Source organism: Haliotis rufescens, unplaced genomic scaffold, assembly GCF_023055435.1.
Source record: "Haliotis rufescens isolate VD_foot unplaced genomic scaffold, xgHalRufe1.0.p SCAF_10, whole genome shotgun sequence".
Taxonomy (NCBI): Eukaryota; Metazoa; Mollusca; class Gastropoda; order Lepetellida; family Haliotidae; genus Haliotis; species Haliotis rufescens.
The window spans coordinates 12,633,657-12,658,940 of NW_025963780.1; the positions used below are offsets into that span (position 1 = coordinate 12,633,657).

Genomic DNA, 25,284 nt, shown 5'->3' on the forward strand with positions numbered 1-25,284 from the left:
AAAAGCAAACTGCCACAGAACAAAAATATTCCCAACTACAACATTTTGGGTGTAGATGCCATAGTGATCAGAAACAACATGACTTAGCAATATCAGAAACAATATAATAGAGACAGCTGTTTATTTTGGCATTGAGATCTCCATCAATGTTTTTGTTTTTGAGATACTTAAAATTAAATGATTCACTAGCTCCTACCGAGAATTTAGAAGTCTCAACCTTGATTGGAAAGTTCACCTGATGCAACCTCTTATGAAGGTGTTCTCACATCTTCATGCAGACAGATAGTGTATTGGAGTAAAGAACAGCAAACTTTATTGAGATTGTCATTTAATCAGAAACGATACACAGATGATGTTTCTCTTTATATCTAATCTCTTGTTCAATAAATGGTCTCATATTCCACTCATAAAAGAATGTACTGTTTTTACTCACTGTATTCAACGGAATAAGCGCCCAGGGGCTCTAAAATTTAGAAATAGGGGGAGTTAAAAAATAAATAAATTTCGTGGTTTATGCTGACAGCCTGAAATGTTTATATACGACAGATATATTTTTCCAGAATTTAACTGCCCATAATTAAGGGTGCATATAACCCAAGAGTGCGTATTATGCACGAATAAATAAGTCTTGCGTACATTGATCAATCGGGAGGGGTGCTAATTGGGATTGTTCACTAGCCAATACCGGTATATAAGCAAATATTGCCTTGGGCGCTTATTAGAGCAGGGCGCTTCTTATGTTGAATATGGTATGTATGTTCTTGTAATAACAAGAGTCATCAGGAGATGACATATCGCTAGCAGATTTATTAGGCTCTGATTTCATGAGCTGTAAGGAGACCTAATTTTGGAGTAGAAAGTTCTCTGTGGCATAAGTTCCTGTAATTATGATTTTGCTTTTGTAATGTACTTTTCAGACGCAGTCTTACAAGATATGAAAGGCTGTTTTCTGTGTATTCTGTGAGGCTCTGTTGCTGCCAGATAAAACCTGAGTGCTTGCACTGGGTAGGGATAGGAGTCAATCAGGATGGCCCACATTTTGCTCAGAGCAGGTATGGAACAATGTTTATCTCAATGTAGTCCAAGAGTCGCCAACTGGTTCACGGCTACAAAATCGGGGAGAGATCTTATAGACAGAGACTCCGGTGGAGTGAGTGTTCATATAGTTCAAGCAGAGCAGAGAATATCACTGATAACTTCTTCTTCAGGAAGATACATTGTTGAGGCAAGTAGCAAATAAGTCTAACTGAAAATAAGTCTAACAGGAGACTACCGGTAATCACAATGTTATTTACAAGAACAATCAATGAACAATTTACAATATCTTAGAATATAGCTGCTAATACCGCTGAGAGTTGGTACAACCCTCTGGGCTGTGGGAGAGAGATCTGCTTGGTATGAGCGTCAACCCCTTCTGCTTAACATTTTGCTTCTGTATGTATTTAACAGAAATTAGGACAACAAGAGGCCCATAGGGCCTGTATCTCTCACCTGGATACTGACGCAATCATGACAAAATATACATTTGCATTGAACATGTATATAATACTGCAAATATTTAGATGGCAAATCTGCCAGCATCAACATGTATTTCTCTAGCTACAAATGTAGCATAAAGATCTGAACCGTTTCCATGTTATGATCCAGGGTCTAAGTTTCCAGAGGCAAGGCTGGATCCCAGGGCGAATCCTAATGGCATAAGTGTATTATTCTCTTCATAAAAAACAAATGTATACAATGTATCTGTTTATTACAGGGTGGGGATAATATCGGTTTGCATTTTATGGTCAAGGTTCTAACTCATTTGGGAGTGCCACAGAGATGAACAGAAGGGCCAGTCCCAGTAGCATATGTGCATATGGTTATACAGGGGGGATCTTCACTGTGTCCACCTAGGGATGCTTTCAACCAAATATGGTTGATATCTATCTCTTAGTTCCAGAGAAGAAGTTGTTTAAAGCAACATAGCCAAATTACCCCTACTTGGCCCCCCCCCCCCCCTCAGCCCCTTGGGGTGTCAGCCTCACCATTTGTACAATTGTGAATCCCCAACACCTAGGGATACTTCCATTCAAATTTTGTTAATTTCCAATTAGTGGTTCAGAAGAAAAAATTGTTGACGTACAGACGATGGACAGGCGACGGACGCCACGGTATGGCATAAGATCACCTTGGTCCTTAGGACCCGGTGGGCTAATAATCAGGTCTGGACCAGACAATCCAGTGATTAATATCATGAGCATCAATCAACGCAATTGGGATTGATGACATGCATCAACCAAGTCAGTGACCCTGACCAACCCGATTCTGTTAGTCGGCTCTTACGAGAAGCATAGTTGCTTTTTACAGCAAGCATGGATTGCTGAAGGCCTATTCTACCCCAGATCGTCACGGATCGGATTTGGTAATGAGTTTCTGACAATATTGAAGCAGTTGCATTGACGCTTTAGTACAGAACATAGGCGATAATTATCTTATGTATGACAATAACACGATAGATAGAGTTCCCAGCCAAAACCTAAATTTTGACATTTAAATTTCTCATACATTCTGAAGTGAAGACGAAATATTGTTATTTCCTGTATTGGCGGCCATCTTTGTTGTTTCCTTAACAGGATGGGGGATGGGATCACATTTACTAAATTTTCATACATTATATTATACCTACATTAATTGTGGATTCTTTCTGTAAGTTCCTAAAGCATTCAGGTAGATTTTGAGATATCACAAAACATGATTGTAAATGTGGGGGTTATATTATATTTAGTTTTGGAATAATTTGAAAATGAAAATTGTGTGATTTTTTCCTGTTTTTGACACATTTTGGCCCATAACTCGACTTAAACAATTTTGCTACATGTTTATTTGTTCTATTGTAGGTTTCCCAAATCAGTACACTGATTTTGTTTTTAAAATGAGCATTGCAATATGCAAACTGACTTGTTTAGAGCCATTTATTTGATTTCCTTTATTTTGACACACAAATGTGCATTTTACCACCAAAAGACATGTTTGCTACCAAAAGAAATCACCACAACCATATTTTTCTAATGCATAAATGACATCTTGTGAAGAAAAATGAATGTTTTGTTCTACTGTGGGGAGGGGTTACTCCTTAAATAAGCCTCTATTTAAGGGTTGGCCGCTTCTCTATTAGCAAACATAGAAAAGAAGTGAGGTCTTCCCATCTGGTCCCATCTGGTGCATATGCAAAAGACTTGGGACGGGAGGTACTGTTATTGTCACAACTGATTATGGATAGTTGACAATGAAGAGGTCAACTGTTGCAAAGCTGGAGAATTTTTTGAGTGATGACAGCCAAAATATAGGATTTGTGGCAATGATGTAATCGTGGCTCTGTATTTGTAGGAATATTATATGTTAGACTGAGCTGTACTGTTAACTACACTAAATTTCAATATATTTTGAAAAACAATCTCTCGTGTTGTTTTCTGTATGGCCATTGTAGCCATTTTGTATAATGGATTCAAACTTCTGGAACAAATTCAGGTGTCAACATTGGTGGAAACAAACATGTGAAGTTTCAGGTTTATTGGTCCAATGGTTTCTGAGGAAATGTTTGCAGATGCCAACACTGGCACCAACATTACTCAGAGAATGTATGATGATATAATGTATACCACATACTTTGGTACTTATTATTGTTCATAAAATCACTTTGTTTACAGATATATCAACAGAAACTTCTACAAATATATGAATCAATATGATTTTCAAATGTAGATCAATAATGGAAGCCTTGGACTCAACATTAAATTCATTTTAATATAATATCCTTTTTGTCTTTATTTTGGAGAACATACACCCATAAGACAGTAAAACAGGTATATTGGTAATAATTTCACAACAACTCACATAGAAAGGGCTGGTACATTAGCCCAAAGACATTTTCAACATGATGACCATGTTTAGAATGACTTTGAAACTGAGTAGAAATTAGAGATGCACTTTCTGGGATCATCCATTCAAAGATAGATTCATATAAACCTTGTGGTTTCAGAAAAGATTTTCAAAATGCAAAATTTACAATAAATGAACAGATAAGCAATGGCAAACGGATAATGAAACAAACACTTTCCAAATACATAACTGTTAACATGTCACTGAGATGGTTACACATACAAACTCCATGCATTCTCACCTGTGGGTTTCCATGTTTCCTAATGTCCATCTGAGCAAAGGAGCAGACATCACCAACCCCAACTACCTCTACTGTGAAGTTCCGGAAAAAATCAACAATTTCCAGTGCCTTTTTCCTCAGACAGAAGCAAAGTATGAATGGTGTAATGATGGGGCTCAGGAGTTCTTCCACAAGGTATACCTGTAAAATAGTGCATGTACACATCAGTTGTGAACTTGACATATAACACAAACATGATACAAGTATTTGTCACAAAGTGACGAAATGTCCCCCGCCTGTATATATACCATAGTACCAAATATAAAGACAATCAAGCGATTAGTTCTTGAGATATTGCGGCAACACCGTTTTCCAACTCCAAAAGCAGATTTGCCTGCTGTGACCTTGAAAATGGGGTCAAGTCACCAAAACTGACTGGTGTCTGCGGTGTCTGTATATACACCATAGTTCCAAATATGAAGACAATCCAGCGATTAGTTCTTGAGATATCGCGGCAACACCGTTTTCCAACTCCAAAAGCAGATTTGCCTGCTGTGACCTTGAAAATGGGGTCGAGGTCACCAAAACCGACTGGTGTCTGCGGAGTCTGTATATACACCATAGTTCCAAATATTAAGACAATCCAGTGTTTAGTACTTGAGATATTGCGGCAACAAACAGGTGGGACGTACGGACGGTCGTGAATACTATGTCCCCCGCTTCGCGCATTCGCTGATTTAGTTGATTTAGTTATTTGAAGTTTTATATTCACTAATTGGAAGATGCTTTGACCTTTCAGTAATGAATAAGACATTTCCTGTGGTTTAACCATGTTTCATGTGACCTCTAGTAACAGTGACTTTCCCTAACACTTATGTGAAAGAGATTCCATGTAAGAGATCATTTATATAAAGATCTTGTGAGCACAAGCCTTTTTGGATGCCTTTACATGTGTAAGGATGTGCTTAAGTTGATATTTGTCAGTGAACACTATTTTATGGTTGATGCTTTTAACATGCAAAGAAAGAGAGCCACAAAATGGTATACCATAGCTGACATGGATATGTTGTCAACAGTTTATGTCAACCAAAACATCCACTTTAAAGTTGTTGTCAGTATTGCTACTTGAATAACTTCTGCATGAATGCTGAGGATCAAAAGGCGAACTACTTTTTACAATATATAATGTCATAAATATATGTGAAAGTTCTGCTTTCACAGTCTGGTAAAAGTTCGGAAGAAAAGATATTTACAGAGCATTTGGAATCTAGACTACAACTGTTGCCAGCGATGAATTCATCATAACAGACCTGGGTTGTGACAAAACAACACTGATCTCTGTTTGTATCTGTTACAAAGGTCAACCTGGAGCACCTGTTTGATGTGCATGTCATCTTTGCTGATGGAGCTTTCTAATCCTCACTTTTCTGCTTGGGCAGCTTTACAGCATGCATGCTGAAGTATAGAGCCACATGTTTCCCCATGTCTATACTGCCTCCTGCCCCACAAGAGTGAAGCAACCTCAACAAGAGCTCTCCAGCTTTTCAACAACAGAGCAGAGGGACACAACTTTAATCTCAAACTAAACATGTCAAAAACTGACTTTGAAAAGGCTGCCCTTACTGCAGATCATGGTTTTATTCAATTCTGCTTAGGCACTGTGGAAAAGAATCAAGAACTTAGGACTCAATGTACAAAGAAGATGACAAATTACGACAACTGGCAAAGCGTAGCAAGGCCCTTCCCATTGTACCACTTGTGGAAGAAGTGGACACCATTGCAGAAAGTTCACAGGGAGAAAAAGTTGTCAAGTACATGGACCACTTTTAATCTTGAAATTAATGCAAGTGAATATAATGAGTTAAAATGCGAGGGTTTAGCTCACATTAATTATACTTCGCACTTAAGTCTATAATTGACTGTTAAAAAGAGGGATTCCATCTTCTAATAGTTGTCTCAAATCCTAAAAGGAAATAACTTGTATTGAACCTCAAGAGGACTTGATAATCAAATATGTCATAACTTCACTAGATTAACCGTTATATTTGCTGATACTCATAATTGTGACTTCATCAGATGTTCTAAAATTATCTAGCAGACTGTCATTTCCGCTTCCGACGTCACTACCGGTCAATATGTCATTTCCAGTTCTGACGGGATTAGTGTCATCAGTATCTCTTTTGATTATGTATTATCATTTCAGGTTACCTATGAGGTAATTCCAGTTCTTTCAGTCTGTGAAGGGAATGCCTACACGTGTAGGCCTGTCCAATCCATTGATAATAGTAGCATAGGTAATGATGGTTCTGCCGCCACCCTACTGGAGCCAGATTTATACACCTATACCACCACTACAGATGGATTTTTTTATGTCAAAATCATGATGCGATTCAAAATAATCTCTATTATTTTTACACATACATATACCATTATTTTGAACAAAGAGATATTCAACCTTTTTACTAAGTTCTTTGTTCATTTTACTAGGAGACCAGACTATATACTCTTTTTCTAAATTGGAAAGAAACAACTGATGACCGAATTTGGTTGGTTTGACATCATTGATATAATATATACCCTGTGGTAATTCTCGCCATTTGTATGGCTCCATTATTATATACTTATGTAAGCAATCGTTTAAATGTGATCCAACAATAGTAAGCAATCTATTTTTAATCTCCAACCAGTTCTTTGGTTTTGGCACGGAATAATTGACGCGCTTGTTGTCTCCCCTGTTCTATGAACTTTTTTTTCACGTCTTCGCTAATACCATTGGTCTTACGATAATTGGATCGAATCTCCTGCTTCATTACGTTGTATTTTGTGAGTTCTGACAGCACTAAACGAAACTCCTCCTCGGATATCTTACAATCAGCCATTGCTGTTGAAATATGGTCCTCAATGCTGTTCAACTTTGCTTCGGCGAGTATCCGAATATTATCATGTTTTAATGCTTTCTTTTGCAACCTACGAAAAATAAATTTTATCGCTATTCCTGCCAGTCCTGAGACTCTGGCAGCTATTTCCATGCCAAGTCCGATAGGCGATTATAGTTGATAATAAACCAACACCGGCTACACCGAGTCCCATACCAGCTGTTACAAGCGCAGTGTCAACTCCGTCGAGAGCATTCACAGCTCTGTGATACTTTTTATACAATCCAAGTCTCAACTCCCTCTCCTTCTCTATTCGATGTTTTATGTCGCTTATTTGATGTAATCCAAATCCATCAACAGTATCCATCTTTTCAGATGCTTCATCGAGCGCCGGATATATACCCATAATATATATTATTATATCATATAATAGTCTTTAATTGGTCTTGCTTCAGTGTTTTGAGAGTATACATCAGCCTTATTAAATTTATATTATACGGCATAAATATCTTAGTAAGAGAAATGCTGTCACCTTTAATAATTTGGACACCCTCAAGGGTTGCAACGGGTGATTCTCCTACATAAATAATACTACAACATTGACGCTCGTGTTTCTTAAGCCATTTAATTGATAGACCTGGTAATATTTTGAAGGCATCTACCGGTACATCTCAAAACAAGACTTCAATAATAAGCGTAGAAGGATTATGTATTGCACTTAAGTTATCTTTTATATCATTGAATTCAGTAACCAAATCTAAACTAAAACATTTTTGGATGCCGGAAGACTCAATAACATATGACGTGGGTTTTCTGGCAGGGGAGAGACTGACACAATTTTTTCATTTTGAGGGGATATAAGCCGCGAGTACGATCCCACTATTTATTATCTTAGTTAATTGATGTCCCTTACCCATCATCACATACAGTGGGGTAATGATGATATTCAATAGCCACTCGATTTTTTCTTCGATCATAGTCCATTTATTATCATCGTTATCAGATTGTTTGAAGTTTTTTTATTGAGTCCACTAACATTGACATTGCTTAAATCGCCTAGATTACTTGTGAATACAACTTCTTTCCACTTGTATACATTATCTTGTAAGTGTAAAGTGTATAACTTGCCATTAGTACCGGGTTTACCGAATCCTTCTGTGTCTCCAAGATCGGAAAGTGCAATTGTATTACATTGTCTGAGTGTTCCAGGACCTGATGAATCAACCATTATTTACAATATGGAGTGTTACACTCAAGTATCCTATATGTACAGGTTGATGTTTTAAATCTAATACAGAAATTTTGAGATCTGAAATAATACCCCGCTTTAACTTTTAGTAGAGTTATAGCTCTATATAGAGGAATAGCTCTTAGTAGAGTTGAAGGACTTTCGAGGTGAATATTATCCGTTGTACTGATCTGATCAAGATGGATGCACAACTCTTTATAGGGAACTAAATCGGGCAACTTAATTCCAAAACCTAATTCATTACGAACAGTGTTGATGCTGTGTTTACTGGCTATTGTAGACAAGGCTAGGGGCTTATGAGTACGAGAATTCATAAGATCAATATCCGGAGAGCGACGCAGTCGAATATTCCTTTACTATCTATCATAAACTTTGAATAGTCACGACCTATTGGTCTTTCTTTTAAGGCATCGTAATAATCATTTACGGTTGATTGTAAAAGTTCATCGTTAAGATTCATAAAGCTGGTTTTATCAGTACCCTCTTCGATTGTACTAGTATCAGTTAAGTTATCTGGATTAAAATCATCCATTTTTATATTAAACATAAGGTTACATAATTTCAATATAACAATGTCTTCGCAACACGGACGCAAGTTAAACCCACAACGTTGACTTTGGGATCCATTAGGGGTCAAAGCAATTCGTCAGTCTGTAACTATAACTAATAACCCGAGTACCATTGATCAGAATCAAACACTTCTGGTTCTCTTTCCTAATCTCGGCGCACACGATGTGTTAGTTCCGGGAACTGCACAACTATCATTTACAATTAGTTTGAATCCTACTGACGCTAGCAGAGAGCTCGTTCAGAACATAGGTCGTGTGATTGTTAAGAAAATTAGCAGGAATGAAATTTTGAGTATTGACGACAGTGATGTATATTTCTGTTACATGGATCTCTGGAGAACGGCTAAAGAACGGGAAAACTTACAGTACCAAGGTATTTGTAATCAGAACAGACTGCGTGTAGGTGCTGATAGTGGTGATAATACTGTCGTAGGAGATAAGGCTGTTCCTGATGCATTAGTTAACCGATTCTATATTCCGCTAGACTTTGAATTACTAGATAGTCACATGCCCTCTTATCAAGCATCCCTAGGCGATAGATTAGAATACAAACTCACTTTTAATGACTACGGCAGAGTAATCAAAGCTACTAAAGATCCTAGTAGCTATTCTATTGACAATATCTCACTAGAGTATGATATAACAGATCCTGAACAAGCATTTGTCACAGAGTGACGAAATATCCCCCGCCATATACACCATAGTACCAAATATGAAGACAATCCAGCGATTAGTTCTTGAGATATTGTGGCAACACTGTTTTCCAACTCCAAAAACAGATTTGCCTGCTGTGACCTTGAAAATGGGGTCAAGGTCACCAAATCTGACAGGTGTATGCGGTGTCTGTATATACACTATAGTTCCAAATATGAAGACAATCCAGCGATTAGTTCTTGAGATATCGCGGCAACACCGTTTTCTAACTCCAAAAGCAGATTTGCCTGCTGTGACCTTGAAAATGGGGTCAAGGTCACCAAAACCGACTGGTGTCTGCGGTGTCTGTATATACACCATAGTTCCAAATATGAAGACAATCGAGAGGTTTAGTTCTTGAGATATCGCGGCAACACCGTTTTCCAACTCTAAAAGCAGATTTGCCTGCTGTGACCTTGAAAATGGGATCAAGGTCACCAAAACCGACTGGTGTCTGCGGAGTCTGTATATACACTATAGTTCCAAATATGAAGACAATCCAGTGTTTAGTTCTTGAGATATCGCGGCAACACCGTTTTCCAACTCCAAAAGCAGATTTGCCTGCTGTGACCTTGAAAATGGGGTCAAGGTCACCAAAACCGACTGGTGTCTGCGGTGTCTGTATATACACCATAGTTCCAAATATGAAGACAATCCAGCGATTAGTTCTTGAGATATCGCGGCAACACCGTTTTCCAACTCTAAAAGCAGATTTGTCTGCTGTGACCTTGAAAATGGGATCAAGGTCACCAAAACCGACTGGTGTCTGCGGAGTCTGTATATACACTATAGTTCCAAATATGAAGACAATCCAGTGTTTAGTTCTTGAGATATCGCGGCAACACCGTTTTCCAACTCTAAAAGCAGATTTGTCTGCTGTGACCTTGAAAATGGGATCAAGGTCACCAAAACCGACTGGTGTCTGCGGAGTCTGTATATATACCATAGTTCCAAATATGAAGACAATCCAGTGTTTAGTTCTTGAGATATCGCGGCAACACTGTTTTCCAACTCCAAAAGCAGATATGCCTGCTGTGACCTTTAAAATGGGGTCAAGGTCACCAAAACTGACTGGTGTCTGCGGAGTCTGTATATACACCATAGTTCCAAATATGAAGACAATCCAGTGTTTAGTTCTTGAGATATCGCGGCAACAAACAGGTGGGACGTACGGACGGACGTACGGACGGTCGTGAATACTATATCCCCCGCTTCGCGCTTTCGCGCGGCGGGGGATAATTAGCCAGACAAATTCGTAACCAGTATACAAGAAGTTTAGCCATTTTGTACGATCACGTGCTTCGACACCGAAAGATCAACAGGAACAAAAGAGATATGACGTGGAATATCAATCTTAATGTCCCAGCGAGATCGTTGAAGGGTATTTTAATGTTGTTCGAGGGCCCCTCTGAAGCATTTGCAAGAGATACCGAAAAGTTCTACAACCCCAAGATTACAAAAGTAGAATTGACTATCGAGGGTGTGCCTAATCAACTCTCAGGGATGTGTCGATGGCTGAATTCCTTACCACGAAGTATGCGCTATGGCTCGACATGTGAACCACAGACGATGACCAACTACACGGTAGTGGGCGGAGAATAGAAAATGCCAGCGAGGGTGTTACTATACAGATAACGAAGCACCAGGAAGTGGCTGGTAAATTAAACATTTATTTCTACGTGATTATGGACGCGCAACTTAATATACAGAATGGACGATTCGTGCAAGCGATCTATTAATAATCTTTCACCTAAAGAACCCCACTGCGCTATCATCTGCGGGCAAACGGGTTGTGGAAAAACAGCTCTTATTCTAGATATTTTACAAAGTCATTATCGGGACGTTTTCGACCATATTATTATTTTGTGTCCAACTATAAGAGTTAATAAAACATACCTATCAAGAGATTGGGTAATGAATGATCCCGAGGTGTACAAAGTTGATCCGGGCGATCGTTTACAAGACTGTTTACGAGTATGTCACGAAAAATACAAAGGAGAATCAACCCTTTTCATAATAGACGACTGCAGTTCAAGTAAAGAACTTACCGAAAAGAAAGATATGATTTAATATTTAGCATTCTCCGGTCAGCATACTCAACATAGCGTTTGTGTACTTACTCAAAAATACAACTCTGTGCTGAAAGATCTCAGAGAGCAGACCAAATGGGTAGCCCTGTTTCATTGCAAAGACCGAGATTCATTTGAGGAATGTCTACGTGAAAATGATGTCATTTATACCAAGCCCAAGCGAGATAAAGTCAGAAAACTGTGAGCAGAAACGAAGCGCTGTAAATTAAAAACCGATCCACCAGCTGCTTATGCAATTGCTTAGCAAAAATAGCAACTGCTAAGCCAAATTATAGCAACAGCTTAGCAAAAATATAGCAAATATAGCAACTGCTAAGCAAAAATATAGCAACTGCTGAGGAAAAATATAGCAAAAATAGCAAAATTATAGCAAAAAATAGCAAATATTGTCAAATTTAGCAAAAATATGATAAATTGAACATTAGCGGTTATTATGTAATAATGTGGCTTGAAATCTTCATTCTTTCGCAACAGTTTATTATTTCAGGCTGTATTAGATATGTTATATTTTATTATGTTAAACTTAAATATCTCCTTAGGTATTACATTATGGAATGCGACAAACTTATCGAACAAATGCTCAAAGAACCTGATCAACATGCAGATCAACATCTAGATAAATCTTTGGATAAACATAGAGAAAGACTCGCCGCTTTGGAAGCCGGTGGAAAATGTTCCCAATATTTGGGGGGAAATTAAACCACTGAAAAAATTGATAACATGACCGATGAAGAAATTAAAAAACTGTACGTGTGTTACGAGTCTAGACTGGGAGCTACGATGACTAAAACAATAGGGTCGGCTATGTTACAACTATACACAGTCGTAGCTAGTACGTTTCTCCCTATCCCGGCAGAACATCGCCTGTATTTATGCGAATCTCTAAGGAAAGGCCTATTCATCGAACACGCTATAAGCGCAGTAAGCTGTGAGTTTTATCATAGATACGGAATGTTCTTAGCGCCGGTGACCACTGCTTTAATATCGGCTAGGTATTGTCAATTTAAACATACGTGCCCACTTACTAATGATGGAGACTCAAGTGACACCACAACAGATTCTGGAAACACAAGAAGTGAACGAGGAAATAACCCCGATTGCACAATCACAACAAGTGAATGAGGAAATACCAGCGATTGTGAAATCACAAACCAGAGTGACTAAGAATCCTCTAAAAATCGCAGCTGGTAGGAAGGGTGCTAGCGAGGAAGGCAAAACTAATACACAATTCAAATATTGAACATAGTTGTCCGATTAGAACTTGGTCTCCCTATGCACTAGGAGTTGTTGCTATAGCGGTGGTGTGGTTGTTTTATAAGACCGGAGAAGAGAAAACGTCACCCCCGATTACACAACAACAAGTTCAATTAAAGGTAAGCCCTCATATAATGTTATAAAGACAATGACTACTCCAGTTACAGACGGTAAAATGTTGGTAAACGCAAGGTATAATTCAGCGGTGGTCAGTGGCTGGGTCATTGGCTATGCTTGTATTGGCTAAAATGATTACTAAAGCCACACCACCCAAGCTAGATTTTAATGGTTATGATATCGGTATGATGATTCTTCATATAGGATTGGCAACGGCTACAAAAGATATGCTAATCAAACAAGGGCTTATCCCTGAAGACATAATGAAGTAATTAAACATTTGAATATTTTATATTATTGAACATTTGAATATTTTATATTCATATAAATATGGCATGAATTGCGATGATGGTCAGTGGAGCTATATTTAATGCTCTAGCTTTTTCGGGGAGTAATTTTTTATTTTCTAGTATTAGAGGAGAGGGGGGTATAAGATATAATAAAGCATTAGAACAACTCGAAACAGCTACAATGGGCCAGGCCCAGAATGGAGAGATTAGATTTTATTAATGATGAACTGCGTAAAGAGGGGCATTCAATTCAAAAGTTTAAGGATGTTGAATCTGCCATGCACCAATACCTTCTTGTTTATGGAAAGAAAATTGACCAAATACAGAGACCAACAATAAGTCAGTTTTATACACCGTCAGAGGCTCAGAAAAAACACGAGATAGTATTTATAGTTTTGGATTGACTGGTGTGTTCATATTTAGCTATGTTCTATTGTGTATCAACCATTAATAATAACCCTGACTGCTAATCTATAAATAGCACTGACTGGCTGTTCAGCTATGTCGCGATGACTGTTGTCTTTTTTTAGCTACACATAAACTATGAGCTATAAATAGTGGAGATGTGATTTACCTTTTAGACAAATGATATGATATGTGTATAACCATGAATCTGTGCAGATATACACTCATGGGGAAGTCGATTCAATGTCAGAAGCCATGTGTGGGTGTTTACTGTGGTACCCATGCTTATTACATCAGACAGGGATATAAAAATTACGTTTGTTCTGTATGTGGGATTGACGTCAAAGGTAGTTACTGTTTATGTAAGAGTCACGGTGCTGATAGGGCCAGGACTACATCAATGAGAGGAATAGGTTGGGGAAAATATGTATTTATATATGAAAAACAACCATTTAGACATTTGAATCATTTTGTATATAACAGGGCTAGAAATGCAATTTTTGCCAAGTGTGCCACAAGGCACAAGGTATAAAATTTAGGTGTGCCTTGGGAAATCATGGGGTGCCCAGCCAATTATTTGTTACATTTCAGCATTAAATTTTTTAACAACCATTTAAGTGTTTGTTGTTTATTTGTGTCTCTCTGTCAGTAGTTCAATCAAAATGTTAATAAATTCATGTAATTGTAAGTAAGTGAGACATCTGTGATCTTAATAGTAAGTGATTTATTCAAGTTAAAGTGAGTTACAAACTTACTTTACTGACTTCCATTTAATGACTGTGACAGACAAGCCCCATCTGAAGTAAAATCCACTTAGATCTACCTATTTCTGTTTTATTTTCCTTGTTTACGTAATTGGAAAATCATTTTAAAAAGAATTATTAATAGTTTCTGTCATCACCCATTTCCCGATAACAGCGGCTGACCGCTCAGTAACATGAAGAAATAATCCTGTTTTCGAGGCTTCTTATGAATAACTTGTTCGTCGAAGAATGGCATATGACACATTGCTGGAAAGCTTATTCCTTCATCTACACGCTCGTAACATCGCCTGTTTTTTGCCCGTAGTTATAACAAGAGATTTCATTGGATAAGAATTGGTTTCTAATGGCGCTTTCTTGCCCAAATCTGCTACAAGTTTCGTGATTGGTCAATTTTGAACATGTGACATAAGGCAGCCAATCAAATTACAGCTGTGAAACCAAGCTCGTGTTTGATGAATTTCAGAAGTTGGCGAAATATTTTTGTTAAATCGTGTTATTCTGAACTTTTTTTAAGCAGGAAATCAAGATATATATTAAAAATATGGAACTTCGTAAATGTATCGTGCTAGGTTATGAGCTGTGACAAAGATTTTTCATGCATACATTTTTACATTAAACATAGTGTCCGAGCTGAGATGTCATTTGACTTACATTACACGAGATCGCACGAAAGGATGGAAATAATAACTTAGATGTAATTTTGATTACTTTTAGATATATTTTTGTTGATTTTATTTATTACTTTGTATAATATATTTAAAGATTTGTTTAAAACGTCTTTATTTGGCTCTTTGACATGTTCCATGTGGATCCGTTGTCGAAATGTGTGTCCGAGAATTTTATTTGCAATAACATCGCGGGAAATAGTGAATAATTTTTTAATTATCGATAAAAAATGATAAATCGAAATGGAATACGTATTTCAGACATTGTGAAATGTGATAGATTTAATAAATGAATGATATTACATGTAGGTCCATAAAAATATATACTATTTTGACGTGACTATGGCTTGGCCGGTTAACCCGCCTACGGTGTCTGGGGACTCGATGCTTCTTGGCCGAAAAACCGGCCTACGGTGTTGAAAGAGTTAATTTATTGCTGACGAGATTTATATTTAACATTAAAATATGCCTTCTATGGCAAAGGTAGGTTATTAATTCCTATTTTCCAAGCGTGCCATCGAGGCACGAAGATCATGATTTAGCCGTGCCATTTTCATTTTAGGTGTGCGATGGCACGCAAAATACGGTTAATTTAGAGCCCTGATATACAATTAAATCAAAATGGTTTTTGTCAGAGAGTTGAAGGCTTTGGCAGAACAATGTGGTCTACATGGATATTCTCGATTGAGAAAAGCTGAATTGATTGATTTACTCGGTTTGGAATACAACCCCCAGACTGTTAGAGAACTCAAAGCTCAAAAGAAAAAAAGTGGGCTGAGAGGTTATTCTCGAATGAGAAAAGCTGAATTGATCGCTTTACTTGATAATAATTGATCAGTTGATGTTGATAACCCACTGTTGCTGATAATAATGAGTTAAAATTTGTACCCACAGCCGGCGTTGGTAAATATCTATGAGGTTGGAAGATGGATATTAATTCCAACATGGATGTTAATGATGTTAAGCCCATCGTATCAAGCAAAATTAACAAGGAGTTGGATGATTTAAATAGTATAAAATACCAGCTGTCATTGAGTAAAAGTAACGCAGACGATAGCACTGAATATACCGAACCTTATTAGTTATAATCGAACCTGAGTCTATAAACACATCATTAGATACATCAATTCAACGGATACCAGAAACTTTAGAAAGCTGGACTTATAGAGGTTCGGGTTGGGGGGGTGGATAAAAACGATAGTGTATATTTAGATATAGCAAATCATATGCCTTTCAAAGGTGGATCTTATATAGATCTACACTCGTATTATAAAAAGAAAAAGGCCATAATTAATGTAAAAAAATAATTGCGATGACTGTTTCAGAATGATGATAAGATCTGTATTGTTCCCCGCAGATTCTAAAATTTCAAATAGACCTTCTAGCTATCCCCAAAACGACGGACACAACTTTGATGGTATGGACGAACCTACACCAATCTCACAAATTAATAAGGTGGAAAAGCAAAATGATTTAGCTTTTAATGTTTTCGGACATTCTTCGGAATTGTTGTACACAGGATAAGCTCCGCCCCAGAACATATTCCCAGAATCAATTCATTTCTGATAAAAAAAATATCATTATACATGGATAAAATTTGAACATTATTGTAAACAAATGAAAGTACCGTACCCGGTACGTAATTTACGCTGACTTCGAAGCACTTATAAAACCTATAGAAAATACAGAACACAATACTGATTGTAGTTTTATGTATACTAGCCACATAAAGAAACTGAACGGAGAAAATATATTCTGGATTGAAATACAACACAGCAAGAACAAAATGATGCAGACGCTGTAGCAGCTGAATGATCGGACCATAAGAAAATGTCAACGGGACCTGAACAACATCTGTTATGATGATGTCAGAAGATCAAAATGGAGTAGGGGGTCAAACGACAAAGTCACAAAGTCAATAACAGGTATGACCACCCTGTGCGTGAATCACAGCAGTGCATCGGCAACGCATGGAGTCCACCAAATGGGCATGGAAGGCCTGGGGAATGGCCTGCCATATCCTCCTCAAATTCTGTGCCAAGTCACGGACGTTATCTGGAGGATGTGGAAGACGACGCAGACGGCGCTCCATTTCATCCCACACATGCTCTATTGGGGAGAGATCTGGAGAAATTGCAGGCCATGGCAGTAACATGACATTGTTATGGTGAAGCAAATCCATTGCGACCCTAGCCGTGTGAGGACGAGCGTTGTCCTGTTGAAATGTCAATCCCGGGCCATGACGTTGCAGGAAAGGAATGACCACAGGCCTCAGAATCTGATCTCTGTAGCCAACACCGGTGAGATTGCCCTGAACAACCACCAAAGGGGTTCGGTGCCGTGCTGTTATCCCACCCCAAATCATCACAGAGCCACCTCCAAAACGATGCCTCTCCACAATAAAGTTGCGTGCATAATGTTCTCCCAAACTCCGGTAGACATGTTGGCGCCCGTCACTGTGGGAAATGTTGAACCTCGATTCATCTGTAAAGACAACATTTCTCCACCATATTCGAGGTTGGCGAACATGATTTCGACACCATCTTAGACGGTTGACTCGATGACGGTGTGTCAGGATGGGACGTTTGGCAGGGCGTCATGGTTGAATCCCGTACTGACGTAAACGATTCCTGACAGTGTTGGGATGGATACGGCGCAGTCCAGGAATTGTCTGGGACGTCGTTACTGCCGTTTGCAACCTGTGTCGAAGATGTGTAACTCGAATCCATCTGTCCTGTCTTGGCGTCGTTACTCGGGGACGTCCTGAACTTGGGTGGTCGGCAACGTCATTTGTGTTCTGATAACGCCTCACCAATGCCGATATCGTGTTAAGATGGCATTGGAAATGTGTTGCCACCTGTTGTTGCCTCATTCCCGCTCGGATCATTCCAATGGCTTCATGACGCTGTGCAGCTGTCAATCTTGGCATGATTTGCTTGTGATATGCTTGTGTCTGCGCCTGAGAAGTTTTGAATTTTTGAATGACCACAGATCATGCTTTCCAAAGTGACAGCGAAGTTTGAGTTGCACATGCTGTGTACAGCTGAACAGGATGCACATGCAGTAACACATTGCACGTCCATAGGCCCCCATCAATGACGTCATATCGCATGGCACGTGCATGAGCGTTTGAATGTCTCCAATAATTGCTGTGTTCAAACCTATCTTTCATATATGGACGGTGTGCCCTTATATCTATATTTTCTCCGTGCACAGTTTCTTGTGGGTTTGGATATATAGTTGTAAGGTATGATGGGAAAACAAACACGCCCGTGATTTACAGAGGTCCCGATGCAGCGGGAAAATTCCTAGAATACCTACAAAACGAAGAGAGAATAATCAGGGAAAATTTATCGCGTAAGAAACCCATGTGTATGACGAGGGATGATTGGAGGGCTTATAAGAAGTCAACTAGTTCTCATGTTTGTAATAAACCACTGAATGGGGATTCCGTAAGAGATCATTGCCACATCACGGGTAATTATCGGGGAGCCGCGCATAACGAGTGTAACTTGAAACTAAAAATGAATTCTCAAACAATACCCATCCCCGTTGTGTTTCATAACCTTAGAGGATATGATTCACATCTCATTATGCAAGCTATCTCAATGACTGACGGCGGCGTTAACGTGCATTCCTAATAATATGGAAAAATACATATCATTCTCGTTGACTAAAACTATACATTATACTGACAAGGATGGGAAAGCCAGAATAAAGCAAAGTAATGGGCTTAGATTCATAGACTCCGTACAGTTTCTGTTATATTCCCTGGACAATTTAGCTAATGCGAACAATCCTGATGACTATATGAATATATGGATGATTGGTCTGGATTCGACGAAACTAAATTACCACCCCTTGAATCATTCTATAGTAACTTAACAGAATCTAAAATAACCGATGCCGATTATGAACACGCTCTGACGGTGTGGGATAAATTAGGTTGTAAGAATTTAGGTGATTATCACGATCTGTACTTAAAAACCGATGTACTGTTACTCGCCGATATATTCGAGATATTTAGAAAGACATGTTTAAAACAATACGGCTTGGACCCGGCATGGTACTATTTCAGTCCCGGACTATCGTGGGATGCGTTGTTGAAGAAGACCGGTGTAGAACTAAAACTACTTACTGATTACGAAATACACTTGTTTGTTGAGAAAGGATTAAGAGGTGGTATATCGATGGCGGCGACAAGGTATTCTGAGGCTAATAATAAATTAGTGGAAGGATATGATCCGAGTATACCCGATACGCATATATTATATCTCGACGCCAACAATTTGTACGGATGGGCTATGAGTCAACCTTTATGCAACCTTTTGTCTGGACCAGACAATCCTGTGATTGACATCATGAGCATCGATCCACGCAATTGGGATCGATGACATGTATCAACCAAGTCAGCGAGCCTGACCACCCGATCCCGTTAGTCGCCTTTTACGACAAGCATAGTCGCCTTTTACGGCAAGTATGGGTTGCTGAAGACCTATTCTAACCCGGAATCTTCACGGGTCTATCCCCCTTAGATACAAAGAGATGGATTGATAAGGATGGTGTAACTACCTATGCTTATGGTTACTTAGGGCGGTAATACTGTATCATTAGGAACTATGAGCAACTCTTCTCGTACAAATGCCATGCCCGGTCCATCTTTAAGATAATAAAGAATAGGCTCTCCTTCTTTCATAACCAACCGACTAATGTTATATATCTTAAGGGACTAATTCGGATCAGTTGCGCGACGTAGGCTTCCTTAGTTCACCGGGCTGGTATAAATATCTTGCGCTTACTCTATCAGGAAGTTTTTGTTCTTTGCCTCTCCTTGGTGCTGAAGATTCGGAAGTCACAGATTTCATTTTAATCGCATTGGATGGTTTCTTCCCAATTATCAACAGCTGATAATCGTGTGACCCATTCGGTTGATCTTAATCGTTCCGATTTCATTTCAATCCCATACTGATAGCCAACAAACGTTCCGCTAATGTCCGGTTAAATCTTTCAACGATAGCTTGACTATGGTGGGCCTCTTTTTCACCATGCCTGATTTCGACATCGTGCTTTGTTAACAGTTTAGTAACTGATCCAATAAACTCGCGACCAGGATCTACTTGAAATAGCTTAGGCCATTTTAGTGGTCCGCGTTTATATACATAATTAAATCTAAACAAACCCTAACCTTTTTTAACCGAGGTGGAACTTGTCATGGAAATTGTAAAACAAGAGTCATCAGAAGGATGACATATCCCCCCGGCAGCTGTCTGTAAAGTAACCACAAGTAAATGTGCAATTCTGTATGTAATGAGTCAAGAGTTGAATGTTCTTTAAGAAGCATACATTGTTTACCAACAAAAGATCAACCATGGTCGCATCCATATGAAATGGAAAGTAAAACATGTGTTTTTAATGCAAACAAATGCCAAATTACAAGAAACAAGCGTATAGTCAACAAAGTCATCTATATCCCCCACCCATTTTAACACGTTATGGTCCCAAACCAGGTAACTGACCCAACATTTCTCTTAGCCCATGTCAAAATAGCTGCAATGGAAATTCTAAAATAACATTTCTAAAACTCCTTAATATCAAATGGCACCTGTTCAGTATGTACTTTATATATGGACATGCAATGTTTAGCAAGGCAATATTTAACATTTTATTTGTTATACTCCATAAGTGAACCCACCCTATATGAAAACTTAAATCCAACTTGTTGCCATGGAAACGTAAAAAATAAAAAAATAAAAATTCCTAAATAGGAAAAGGCACCAGTTCAGTATGTGCCTGGTAGACATGCAAAGTTTTGTAAGAAAGTATTTAACAGTTTTTGAGTTGCGCTCCGGAAACGAACACCACCCTTAATGGAACCTAAGTCCAACTTGTTACCATGGAAACATAAAAAATAAAAATTTATAATATTCCTAAATAGCAAAAGGCACCAGTTCAGTATGTGCCTGGTAGACATGCAAAGTTTTGTAAGAAAGTTTTGAATGGGTTTTGAGTTATGCTCTGGAAACGAACTCTACCCTATAGAACCTAAGTCCAACTGGTTGCCATGGAAACGTAAAAAATAAATAAATAAAAACTTCCTAAATAGCAAAAGGCACCAGTTCAGTATGTGCCTGGTAGACATGCAAAGTTTTATAAGAAAGTATTTAATGGTTTTTGAGTTACGCTCTGAAAACGAACTCCACCCTTATAGAACAAGTCCAACTTGTTACCATGGAAACGCAAAAAATAAAAATGTCTAAAATTCCTAAATAGCAAAAGGCACAACTTCAGTATGTGACTGATAGATATGCCAAGTTTTGATCAAATACACTGAATTATTTCCGAGTTCTGCCCCGGAAAATGAAATGATTACGGAAGGACAGACAGACTGGGTGATCGCTATATCCCCCCACATTATATGCCGGGGGGATAAAAAAGAAGAGTTTGGAACCTAAGTCCATCTTGTTGCCATGGAAACGTAAAAAATAAAAATTTCTAAAATTTCTAAATAGCAAAAGGCATCAGTGCAGCATGTACCTAACAAACCTGCAAAGTTTCATGAAAAAATATTGAATGGTTTATGAGTTATGCTCCGGAAACGAACCCTGTCCTCACAGAACCTAAGTCCATCTTGCTGCCATGGAAACATAAAAATTTAAATTTCTAAAATTTCCATATAGCAAAAGACAGCAGTTCAGCATGTACCTGACAGACCTGCAAAGTTTGATGAAAAATTATTTAATGGTTTATGAGTTATGCTCCGGAAACGAAACGTGACGGACGTACGGAGCCCGTTTCTATATCCCCCGCCAACTTTGTTGGGCGGGGGATAAAAACACATGTCAGTCTGGCCGTACCTCTTTCTCGAAAATTTCCAGTTGGCAAATTCTCCGGTTGTACTTTTTCAAATTGGCCATTTTAAGATAGGATAAGATAAGATCAAACTTATTATCCCGAAGGAAATTTGGGTTACATCAGCTTCTTGATAAACACACATACAAATAAATAAGAGAATCACAAAGATAATTAACATTTAATGTGGCACTAGAGAATAAATACTCAACAATTATTTATCACAAAAATTATTATTAAACCTGGTACTAGTTGGTACAAATGAATTCCAGGCCCTGCTTGTTTACAACAACGGCAATCATGCGGGGGCCAGAAGGAAGAAGTTGATACACCAAATGTAAAACATGCGAAATTTCGCTTATAGGGGCACTGATCTAAAGCAATTGCCTGGGACTGGTTGTTGCCTTTGTTATTGTTTTTTCACCGTGAGTCCCCGGATGATATAGCAGAATTCTAGACTAGTGCGCCATTCGTAAGCGCATTTGTCACTCTTATTGTTAGTATCAGGGCGTATGGTCACATTAATCAACAAAATTAAAAACAGTTTTGGAAATAATAAGGAAATGCAGGTATCTTTGTGGGTAGCATTGGTAATGTTGGCAAAATTTTGATAAGTCACTTGCTTGGTAATTGTGCAATTCTCGTTTTCACTATTTAGACATGCAACACAAAGTAAATATTTCACCTGAGCATTGCTTATTTTATCCATGGTATATTTTTACAGTCAAAATGTGTAAAATTTTCACTAAGGAAATTTATTTCATGCCTAAATATTCAGTTATTTTACAAATTGACTGAAAAATATGTCCATCTGTATTAATATGATAACGAATTACAAATATTTTATGTTTAATATCATCACCAATTGACTGAAAATGTAAGGATTAAACGTACATTTCTATATTGTTTGGTGTATAATGTTAGCATAATTAATCTTTTGTGATGTTTGTAAGCCCTTTTGAACGTCTGAATCATTTTTAGTCAGTCTGTTAAATAAATGGATAGATTTTTCAGTCAATTTGCAAAATATTTAGACATTTTATAAATTGCCTGAGTGAATCACATTTTACACATTGACTGTAACATACACACGCTTAGAAAGGAAAAGACTTGTGAAAACAACGTCTATCGCGCATCAAAGAACACTTCCCAGCCAAATCGTAGAGAATTAAGAATGATTCTGTTCAATGCTACAGGCAATGAATGAAAACAAAATGCAAACATCATAATTACAACCTACCAAAGTTGTATGTTTAATTTAAGGCAGCTAGAGGAATGTATCCACGAATATCCACATAAAGGAAAAATACCCCATACATCTGCAGCTGTACTAAGAAACTTTTTCGATGTCACGTGTCACTGTAACAATCAAATATTTTAAAATATATATATCGTTTCGGGATATTATAACCCGTGTTCGTTTCTCAACTGATCACTTAGATTGTTTCAGTTGTTTCACATTGGTGTCAAGTCTCAAAGGTCACCTGAGAAAGCCCACGTGACAACTATTTTCATAATGTCCACGGTTCTTAAAAAATCCATTGAGTTAGATAACAATGAGCAATCAATCAACGTATTATCAGCTAACCCTTTGAACAAAGTATGTTGTTTTTACACCAGCACTTCAAGCCATGATATGAGTGTATACCGTCTGCTTAAGTAAACCTACACATGTAAACACTTACTTTTGACATATTCACTGTGCAAGATAACAGTGATTAATCAATCAACATATTTTCTGTTGATTCTTTGATGGCTGGTGAGCCCTAGCGGCCAGTGTCAGACAGCCAAGAAGAAGCCAGAGATAAGTGCCCCTAATATTGTATTTGCTTAATTAAGTATTTGCTGTTCATGAATACTGCCGATGTCCTGGAGAGAGATGCTAATGATATTCACCATGTTACAGATTTTGAACAGTTTGTTTTTGTTGCGAACAGACAGATTTCTGACACAGCTAGTGAAGTTGAAAGTCAGAATAAAAAAAGTGTTTTATAAAACATTGCCAGTCACAACCTGACAAATCGCCAAAAATCCCTGTTTGACACACAAAACTTAGCAATGTTATTAAGCATGCTGCCCCAAGTACATGGGGTGCATGGTCATACTAAATAACGCCCGGGGCAGTCCGGAACGTCCGGAAACGTCCGGAAGCATGATACTAAATAATAAAGTGTACTCTCTATAATTGTGTTCTTGTATTAATTATACAAAATAACATATAGCTGGAAAAAACATTACATACACCTCTATTCTTTTTAAATGGTGAATCTGCAAAGCAAATACGCTTTGATTTTATTCGAACTGACGAGGTATTCGTAACGTGGGCTTTGAAGGATACATTCTAAATTTGCTTATTGAACAAAAATAATGTTCTTTTATAGTGTCACATTCTGTATACTATTCCATAACTAATACTGAAAGACAGACGTTTTCAATAGTTCATGCGTGGCTCACTGAGTGTAAAACGTCCGGTACTATAGCATCCGGGCAAGGTCGGGGAGCATCTGGTGAGAGCGTCCAGGAGAAGTTTAAAATTGTGTTCTTGTATTAATTATGATATAATAGCGCCTCCTGTGTCCACCATGGAGGATTCATCTCTCACTCCAAGTAAAGATGAGCTGTCCCTACAGGATTCATCGCCAAGTGTCCGCTGTTCCCTATCCAACAGTGGAAGGTTCATGGACGTACCGGAGTTGTTTCAGACAATAATCAATGCAAAAAACATTCAGTCAGAGATTCCTGTAGGAATAAAAGAAAACGAAACATTTATCTGTGACAACTCTCAGAATATATCCCACAGATCGATGTCCGGTCGAAGTAAATTTGTAGATGATTGTGGTGTGTGGGGAAAGGGGTCGACAAAGAAACATTTTTATCATTTTGTCAATGGCAAATTTACATACTTAGAGCAAAAGGAAGGACTGTATTGTGTAATGAAAAAAAGTATGAGAGTACCGATGGCAATTCAGCCGCCAAATAGCGAAGCCCTAATTGGTAAACGCTATTATAACAAACTGAAACGATGTGCAGACTATCATAAGCAGGTGACTTGGATTGAACAGTTCCCCACCGGCCACGCTCCTGTTCATCCACAAGTAGCTATTGTCGAATTCACTGGCAAGTTTCCCGAGGTAGGACTATTTCTTGTGTGTAAAGGTTGCAAATCTCTGTAATAATTTTGTCAAGAATGAAATATAAATATATATATTCTAAATAGTAGTCTTCCAGTCAATAACTGCTCAAATGCGCTTCTGTTTCCCCCCGATCAAACGATCTGTATGCGTTCATTGTCGTCAGTCTGAACTCCCTGGGAATTATAGAA

The 25,284-nt window shown here is 38.2% G+C and overlaps 1 protein-coding gene across 2 annotated transcripts in view; it reads right to left on the reverse strand.

Moving 5' to 3' along the window:
• LOC124122155 (autophagy-related protein 9A-like) overlaps positions 1–25,284 on the reverse strand; it is a 279,064-nt gene that overhangs the window by 50,281 nt on the left and 203,499 nt on the right. For both annotated transcript variants that reach the window (XM_048386919.1, XM_048386914.1), the window contains exon 17: positions 4,163–4,342. In XM_048386919.1, the coding sequence (XP_048242876.1) occupies positions 4,163–4,342 (180 nt within the window). The remainder of the gene's footprint in view (positions 1–4,162; positions 4,343–25,284) is intronic.